At 36.8% G+C, this 9956-nt stretch overlaps 1 protein-coding gene across 1 annotated transcript; it reads right to left on the bottom strand.

Moving 5' to 3' along the window:
* Nucleotides 1–473: 473 nt before the first annotated feature.
* LOC133062858 (olfactory receptor 2T12-like) lies at nucleotides 474–4425 on the bottom strand. Its single transcript, XM_061152217.1, has 2 exons — nucleotides 4401–4425; nucleotides 474–1447 (listed from the first exon to the last, which is right to left on the bottom strand). Exons 1-2 carry the CDS (start codon nucleotides 4423–4425, stop codon nucleotides 474–476), a joined length of 999 nt encoding a protein of 332 aa, XP_061008200.1.
* Between the last annotated feature and the right edge of the window lie 5531 nt (nucleotides 4426–9956).

The following is a 9956-nucleotide window of genomic DNA, read 5'->3' as shown; positions in this document are numbered from 1 at the left end:
AATCTGCCTGTCTGTGCATGAGATGCAGGAGAGGTGAATTTGATCCTCAGGAAGATCCTCTGGAGAAGGAAACGGCAACCCACTCCAGAACTCTTGCTGCTTAGCATGAGGTATAGCAAATAGTAAAAGCTCAAGAAACATTATGTCTTGATATGGGCCAGTATTCTTGCTTATAAAATCCCATGGACAGAGGAGCCTGGCAGGCTGCGGTCTATGGGGTCACAAAGAGTCAGACTGTACTGAGGGACTGAGTGAGCGTGCATGCCCGCGCGCGTGTGCACACGCGCACACACACACACACACACACACACACACACACACACGGTAGACTGACAATTCTTAACAACTTCCTACTATACCAATCATTGAATTTTATTTTCTCTTCAAGCATTACTAAAGAAGAGATAGCTATAATATGGTTAAAATGCTAATAACTTCAAGAATTTGACAATGGGTAGTGTTAAATACTGGGACTAAGTTTGCTGGTATTTGAAGTCTGCACATTTTCCCAGCCACTTTTTCAAGGCTTCTCTGACCTCACTGTTCCTCAAACTGTAGATGAGGGGGTTCAGCACAGGAGTAAAGATAGTATAGAATGCTGACACAACCTTATCATGGTTAGCTGACCTATAGGATTTGGGTCTCATGTAGATAAAAATGGCAGGTCCATAAAAGAGTGCCACTACAGCTAAATGGGAGGAACAGGTGGCAAAAGCCTTCTTGAGGGCTTCTTGAGAACGCATATGGAGAATGGCAGAGAGAATGAGACTATAGGAAGTCAGAATGAGGGAAAAGGGAATTAGGAGCATTAACACACAGCAAACGTACATGACATTTTCAAAGACTGATGTATCAGCACAAGCCAAACGCACCAACATGGGGGCCTCACAGAAGAAATGATCGATCTCATGAGCACTGCAAAATGGGAAGCTCAGTGTAGTGGCCGCTTGCATGAGCCCATCAGCTGCCCCCAGGAACCAAGAGCCCAAAGTCATTTGAAAACATAATCGCCAGTTCAGGAGTACAGGGTATCTCAATGGGTGGCAAACAGCTACATAACGGTCATAGGACATGGCGGCTAGGAGGAAACTCTCTCCACCACCAAGCGTGAGTGAGACGAAAATCTGCAACCCACAGCCAGCAGGAGAGATGGATTTGTTCCATGTTAAGTAGTCAGCAGCCATTTTGGGCACGATGGAGGAAACCAGCATCATGTCCATGAGAGATAGTTGGCTCAGTAGGAAGTACATGGGCCTGTGGAGTTGGGGGTCCAGGAGAATCAGGAGAAGCATGAGGGCATTGGCCATCGAGGAAGCAATGGCCATTGTCAGAACCATCATAAATAGAAAGAGATGGGATCTTGTGTGCTTAAAGATTCCTAGGAGAATAAAGTCTGAGGTTGTATTTCTCTTCTCCATGATTTCTGCTAGATATGACATTGGAAATGGGGGGAAAAAAAAGAAAAGATAAGGGCTTTTATTATCCAAAAATCTTAGTTCAACTTAATAACTTCTGGGTATGTAGTGGATATGGGATCCAAGGGCCTGATTCAAAGCCTTACTTCCCGTTTATAATGAGTCTTCTTGACCTATCATCCACTTCTCGATAGTGGAATGTTAATAAATGTTAATATTTTAAGTAAGGTCAAGCTATATAATTCAGAGAATACTGTATTAACTAATTGAAATGATAGATTACAATAGATCAAAAGCAGAAAACAATATCAGGGATTAAATAATTATAAATAGTTATTTTGACTATATATTTTGTATCGTTATTTTATGCTCTTATTATGTGTATTGAAACCAAATTAACTTATTGAGGAAATAAACACTCATTTAGAAATTTGTCATTTATATTTTTTTAATCACAGGTAACTTTTTTCTAAATTTTGGAAATTGTAGCATATTCAATCTAGGTTTTTTTTTTTTTTTTTTTTTAATATAACAAGAAATTATAGTTCCCAGGATCATGAAATGGAACAGATGAGCATAAGTTAAACAAAATTTCTGCATTGAAGGGAGATAATATCCTCAGTAACTGATGAAAATGTCCTTTTATTCTTTTTCTCACTGAATCACTATTTCTATTTACATGATTTTAAAATGCAGATATTCTAGTTCATTACTCTCTCCTCTGAAATCTTCAGTGTCTTCCCACAACATTTATTCTCACAAACTTATTTCTCCAGCTTACTACGGCTTGGTGACAAGCCCTAAACACCATTTCACCGCAAAGTATACTATCACAGAGACTTCAAATCATCAGGTGAATATGACAGGGAAGCATGAAAGATCTTTCATGTTAGTAAATGCTTAGAGAAAATACCAATAAGTATAATGAGAAGTAACATTACTAAAAGGACAAAGAAGCAATTTTAAAGCAATTTCATTACCATGAAGCATAATTATCAACAAAATGTAAAGATACTTGGGAAGAGAAAACACTTTATTTTAAAAATACCTAAATTCAAATATGTGGCTTGTTTTTAAACATAGTTTTTAATATTCAACAAAAAAGAACCATTTTCTTGTGCTGTGTGTGCTTAGTCACTCAGCCGTGTCTGACTCTTTGGGACCCCGCGGACTGTAGCCTGCCAGGCACCTCTGTTCATGGGGATTCTCCAGGCAGAAATACTGGAGTGGGTTGCCATGCCCTTCTCCAGGATATCTTCCCAACCCAGGGATTGAACTCAGGTCTCCTGCATTTCAGGTGGGTTCTTTACCATCTGAGCCACCAGGGAAGACAAAACTGAAATGACTGAGATAAATGAGTACAGCTTCATTAGAAATGATTTACAGGTTGAAAGCCATTGTACACAGAGTACAAGTAAGAATTTTTTTAGTGTTTACCATTTTTAAACTCAATACTAAGGGAAAAAATGTAAATTTATAAACAGCAGAAGAGTATATAGCTTCAAGGAACCAGTACTCCCCTGTTATTAGCAGAAAAAAATTCACAAATGTGCCACTTTTTTTTTTTTTTTTTAAATAAATGTAACATTTGCAGATCACGGCATCTGGTCCCATCACTTCATGGCAAATAGATGGGGAAACAGTGGAAATAGTGACAGACTTCATTATTTTGGGCTCCAAAATCACTGCAGATGATGAGTGCAGCCATGAAATTAAAAGACATCTTGGAAGAAAAGTTATGACCAACCTAGACAGCATATTAAAAAGTAGAGACATCACTTTACCAACAAAGGTCTGTCTAGTCAAAGCTATAGTTTTTCCTGTAGTCATGTATGGATGTAAGAGTTGGACTATAAAGAAAGCTGAGCACCAAAGAATTGATGCTTTTGAACTGTGGTGTTGGAGAAGACTATTGAGAGTTCCTTGGACAGCAAGGAGATCCAACCAGTTCATCCTAAAGGTAATCAGTCCTGAATATTCACTGGAAGGACTGATACTGAAGCTGAAACTCCAATACTTTGGCCACCTGATGTGAAGAACTGACTCATTTGAACAGACCCTGATGCTGGGAAAGGTTGAAGGTGGGAGGAGAATGGGATGACAGAGGATGAAATGGTTGAAAGGCATCACCGATTCAATGGACATGAGTTTGAGCAAGCTCTGGGAGTTAGTGATGGGCAGGGAGGCCTGGGGTGCTACAGTCCATGGGGGTCACAAAGAGTTGAACACGACTGAGTGACTGAACTGAACTGAAGGTTTGCAGACCTCTTTATTTCTGATATGGTGAAGAAAACTTCACCAAATCTTTAGAGATGTAATGATTTCTAAGCCTGTTGTCTAGAATTTGTCCAGTTATTGATTATTACAGAGACAGGTAGTGATCATGCTTTCTGTTCTAAGGGGTTTGATTTTGTGAATATCTTAATTCTATAAAAATCATATGGCCATCATAGCCCACCTCTTGCAGAGAAATCATGACATCATACACACTAGCAGTCTCTTTAAAACACCTGCAGAAAAGCAGTGCTAATGGTTTATTAAATCACTGTTTGAACCACAAGAACATTCACATTTGAACAGACATAAAACACATATTGACACCAGTATCTTCAGAGACTTGTTTAAGCATCAGATACCAGAAAATAGGTATTCTACTTTACCCAATCAAGGCATTGTTAAACCTTGTGAGTCCTAATAACCTCTAGCTAGTATATGCAGTCCCTTGTTGTATATACTGTTTAAAATACCTTTCTCCTATTTTTGACATGAACCTTGAATTCAGACTCCTTCTGCCTTCATTATAAATTTAAGTTACACTTGTGTTCATCTTACTGATGATGAACAAAGACCACGAGACCTGGAATACAGAAGTCCTGGTTTAAGAATCATTCTGTCCTTTTCTACATATGTGATAGGTCAGTCAACCTTGTTTTGTTTGTTTACTTATGCTTAAAATTATAAATCTCCTAAAACGATTACTCAGATAATTAAAAGAAGACATTTTGTACATGAAAGATTTTTGAAATAATTTCCCAAGTCATTTTGCAGATTCAGGCAACATTTTAAATTTTAATTTAATTCATCATTCAGGATAATTTGCTGCTATTTTAAAAAATTTTCATGTAAACAAGAGCTAGAAAGTCACAGTATAATACATTGATTTGATAAATTGACTGAATGCTCTGACAAATTGAAGGTGACATTCAAAGGCAAAACTTAAATGACAGAGATATACACATACACGTGCATCACACATGTATGTGTTTAAATTAAATAAGAGTAAAACTTGTAACTATTACTCTTTAAAATGAAAAAAATAGTAAAAGTAAATAAATCTGTTATATTTTTGTTTTAATAAATTACACTGCTCAAAATTCAATATGGTAATTTAATAAAAATGTCAGCTTAAATGTATTACATAATTCTTTTAGTTATATGGACAAGCAGCTTCATCTTTTTTTCCTAAATGTCATACAAAATATGTTTAAATGAAGAATGTTTGTAATTATGAATATATCAATGTATTTACTTGCTATGTGAAATGTTTGGCTGTTAAATAAAAAGCTACATTACCTCAGCAAATTATGACTATGGACATGCCCTTATAAGTATTTCTTCATTAGGTCAATTGTGGACAAAATTAATTCCAGCCTATTATTAATAAATAGGGTAAAAAATTGAAAAAAATTTAAAACTATACATATTTTTTCCAGAAATGATAGAAATATTTCTGCTCCAGAAATAGATGATGTATACTTTTTTAGATGCATATGTATGTATCCTTCAGAGAAAGAAAAGACTTTGTTTCATTTTCTTTAAACTAACAGTATATCTTGCCCCCCAAAATTTTATAATTACTTTGTCCCTCTTATATGAACAATATTTTAGAAACTCCATTAATCTCAAAAGTATGCCCTTTCTGATGCTGTTACACAAATTGATTATAGTCTCCCCCCATCCACACTTACTTGTAAACACTGGTAGAGATCATTGTCGTGAATTACTGGGAGTTTCCCTTTACAAACTCCTTTTCTCTTCTGCCATCCTGCCCTTCACAAAGAAAGTGCCTTTATAGTCACAAGATATTGATATAGTATGGTTACTTCCTTAAAACTGTCCCACTGTTCAGTGAAAAATTACCCTAATATTAATTCAATAACTTGAGTGAATTCACTGCCATTTCAAAATGACTTTTTAACTCACAGAGTGGACACAGCCAACAACTTACACATAGAAAATAGGGAGGTTTTTATTTTTTATCACTTGTGGATGAAATTTTACAAAATTACTATGAAATTAAAAATTCAAATGTAAAGCATCAAGTACATAGCAAATATGAATCAATTGATATGACTTCTTAAAAAATGAGTAAATGATTTTCAAACTAATTAGACTCACCTCTATGGAAAAGTCACAATCCATGAAATGTGCATTTATACATATTTGATGCTCGATCTTTCTGACAGGTTGGCTACAAATGTTTGCTTATATAAGTGTTGAGGATACTGCTTTCCGCTCCTGGCTGCATGCCATATTTACTTAGCAGTCCTATATGACTGCTTAAAATATCCTACACCTACAAAATATCTTCCCTTGAGCAATGGCACTTGCAAAGGCAAATCTTCTATGGCAAGGGAACACAGATAAATGTTTCTTAAGAGTAAATGATGAAATGAACTAATTTACCTCCTAGGTTTTCATTAAAGCAAAAGAATCCGGAGTGGTAAGGTGAAGCAATGTGACACTGTTAGGAACAGCAAATACAAGAAATTGTTCAAGACAACACTGGAATTCTGCTCCTTGAACCAAACACATGTGATTTAATTGCCTGAAATAGACAGTTCTACAAGAATGCAAACAATATTAATACTTTAAAAAAAAACTGTCCTGAGATACCAGAGTAGAAGGATTTATCTCTAAATCATTTTAAATTTGTGATTCTCAGACATTAAGGAATATCTGAATCACCAGAAGGGCTTGTTAATTACACTTTAAAAAATATTTCCTTAATTATACCATCTGAAGGTGACAGTTGACTTTATCCTGAACTGAATGTCAGTGCTCCATAAATTCATCAATTCCAAATTTTGTGTGTGTGTTTAAATCCTTGTGTCTATTCCTTATCCATTTCACAATCTTGTATTACTGTAATGAATAAGCCCTGCCTTTCTTTTCCAGGAAATATGCATAACATTGCTTACTTGGTAGCATTATTAGAAGGATTAAGTCAAATAGTTGTAAACTACTTGGAAAGGTATCTGGCCCATTTTAATTGTTGTATCAGTTTTTATTGTTATCATCATTGTGATTGTTTCGAACGGGGGGAAAAAATCTCTAGAGTTTCTGTTGATTTTGACCCAAGCATTGTGAAAAGTTATCTATAATAGAAAATAAGGCAAAGGGAAAAGAGTCTGTCATTTCTGTGTTATCCTGGAGCATTGTTTAAGATGCTTGTTTAAAGATGGCTTAGCTCTCTAGGTGAATGCATCTGTGTTTGACTTACTATTTACTACTAACTATTTAAGGCCTAGAATTTGTGAAGTCGCATATGAACACGTGTATTTGTGTTCAGTACAGATGCAAATAATTTCTGTCCAGTAATACAATAAATCAACCAGCTTAACTGAAAACAGAAATACTTCACCATGTAAATTCAGTGGGAAAGGATCATTTCTTCAGTACATGTATTGTGAAAACTGGATACTCATATGCCATATAATAAGGTAGAAATCTTATTTTACATCTTATAAAAAATCAACTAAAAATAGAGTAAAGGCCTAAATATAAGACAGGAAATTGTTAACTCCTAGAAAAAAATATTAGGAGAAACCTCTTTGACATTATGTTACTAATGATTTTTTGGATATGGCACCAAAAATTCAGGCAACAAAAGCAAAAATAGGCAAGTAGTATCATATCAAACTAAAATGTGTCTTCACAGCAACATGCTGCTGCTGCTGCTGCTAAGTCGTTTCAGTCGTGTCCGACTCTGTGTGACCTCATAGATGGCAGCCCATCAAGCTCCCCTGTCCCTGGGATTCTCCAGGCAAGAACAATGGAGTGGGTTGCCATTTCCTTCTCCATTGCATGAAAGTGAAAAGTGAGAGTGAAGTCACTCAGTTGTGTCCGACTCTTAGCGACCCCACGGACTGCAGCCTACCAGGCTCCTCTGTCCATGGGATTTTCCAGGCAAGAGTACTGGAGTGGGGTGCCATTGCCTTCTCCATCACAGCAACATTAACAATCACTAAATAGGTAATGTACACGTTGGGAGAAAATATTTGCCAACTATATATCTGATAAGGGGTTAATATATGAAATATATAAGAACCTTAGTGAATTTAACAGCAGAAAAAAAACTCAACTGTAATACTGGCAAGTACCTAAATTGACATTTTTACAAAGAAGACACACAAATGGCTGCTCATCATAAAAGGGGTTCAGCATTCACTAATTATCATGGAAATGCAAATCAAAACCACAATAAGATGTCCCCTAACACCTCTCAAAAGGGCTATCATCAATAAATAAATAAATTAATAAATAAATAAAATAACAAGGATGAAGAGAAAAGAGGCTCAAGCCTTGTAATTGCTAGTGAGATTATAAATATGAGTTTCCTATCACTTCTTTAAAATGCCTTTGACAAAGAAAAATTTTTTAATAAAAATATTTTTACATTTCTATTTTTTAAAGAGTTTGAGCTTCTTGGTTTGGTATCTTCTCTGTGAACACGAGATGTACTCCCCTCAGTTCAGTTCAGTCGCTCAGTCGTGTCTGACTCTTTGCGACCCCATGAATTGCAGCATGCCAGGCCTCCCTGTCTGTCACCAGCTCCCGGAGTTTACTCAAACTCATGCCCATTGAGTCAGTGATGCCATCCAGCCATCTCATCCTCTGTCATCCCCTTCTCCTCCTGCCCCCAATCCCTCCCAGCATCACAGTCTTTTCCAATGAGTCAACTCTTCTCATGAGGTGGCCAAAGTACTGGAGTTTCAGCTTCAGCATCAGTCCTTCCAATGAACACCCAGGACTGATCTTTAGGATGGACTGGTTGGATCTCCTTGCAGTCCAAGGGACTCTCAAGAGTCTTACCCAATATCACAATTCAAAAGCATCAATTTTTCGGCACTCAGCTTTCTTCACAGTCCAACTCTCACATCCATACATGACCACTGGAAAAACCATAGCCTTGACCACACAGACCTTTGTTGGCAAAGTAATGTCTCTGCTTTTTTTTTTTTTTTTTTTGTCTCTGCTTTTTAATATGCTATTTAGGCTAGTCATAACTTTCCTTCCAAGGAGTAAGCGTCTTTTAATTTCATGGCTGCAATCACCATCTGCAATGATTTTGGAGCCCCATAAAATAAAGTCTGACACTGTTACCACTGTCTTCCCATCTATTTCCCATGAAGTGATGGGACCAGATGCCATAATCTTAATTTTCTGAATGTTAAGCTTTAAGCCAACTTTTTCACTCTCCTTTTTCACTTTCATCAAGAGGCTTTTTAGTTCCTCTTCACTTTCTGCCATAAGGGTGGTATCATCTGCATATCTGAGGTTATTGATATTTCTCCCAGCAATCTTGATTCCAGCTTGTGCTTCTTCTAGCCCAGCGTTTCTCATGATGTACTCTGCATAAAGTTAATAAGTAGGGTGACAATATAAAGCCTTGACTCCTTTTCCTATTTGGAACCAGTCTGTTGTTCCATGTCCAGTTCTAATTTGCTTCCTGAGCTACATACAGATTTTTTCAAGAGGCAGGTCAGGTGGTCTGATATTCCCATCTCTTGAAGAATTTTCCACAATTTGTGGTGAGCCACACAGTCAAAGGCTTAGGTGTAATCAATAAAGCAGTAATAGATGTTTTTCTGGAACTGTCTTGCTTTTTTGACGATCCAGCGGATGTGGCAGTTTGATCTCTGGTTGCTCTGCTTTTTCTAAAGCCAGCTTGAACATCTGGAAGTTCATGGTTCACGTATTGTTGAAGATTGGCTTGGAGAATTTTGAGCATTACTTTACTAGTGTGTGAGATGAGTGCAATTGTGTGGTAGTTTACGCTTTCTTTGTCCTTGCTTTTCTTTGGAACACATAGGTATTAGGAAGCATTACTATGAACAAAGCTAGTGGAAACGGTGGAATTCCAGCTGAGGTATTTCTAATTCTAAAACATGATGCTGTGAAAGTACTGCACTCAATATGCCAGCAAATTTAGAAAATTAATCAGAACTGGAGAAGACCGGCTTTCATTCCAATCCCAAAGAAGGACAGCACCAATGAATGTTCAAACTATTTCTTTATTATTGCCCTCATTCACATGTTAGAAAGGTTATGCTCAAAATCCTTCAAGCTAGGCCTGAACCGGGAGCTTTCAAATGTACAAGCTGGATTTAGAGAAGGCAGAGGAACAAGAGGTTGAATTGCCAACATTCATTGTATCATGGAGAAAGCAAGGGGACTCCAGAAAAATATCTAATTCTGCTTTGTTGACTATGCTGAAGTCTTTGACTGTGTGGATCACAACAAACTGTGGAAAATTCT

The sequence above is a fragment of the Dama dama genome, chromosome 9 (assembly GCF_033118175.1).
Source record: "Dama dama isolate Ldn47 chromosome 9, ASM3311817v1, whole genome shotgun sequence".
Taxonomy (NCBI): domain Eukaryota; kingdom Metazoa; phylum Chordata; class Mammalia; order Artiodactyla; family Cervidae; genus Dama; species Dama dama.
Note: the sequence above shows the minus strand (reverse complement) of the source record. Positions and strands in the feature narration are given on the sequence as shown.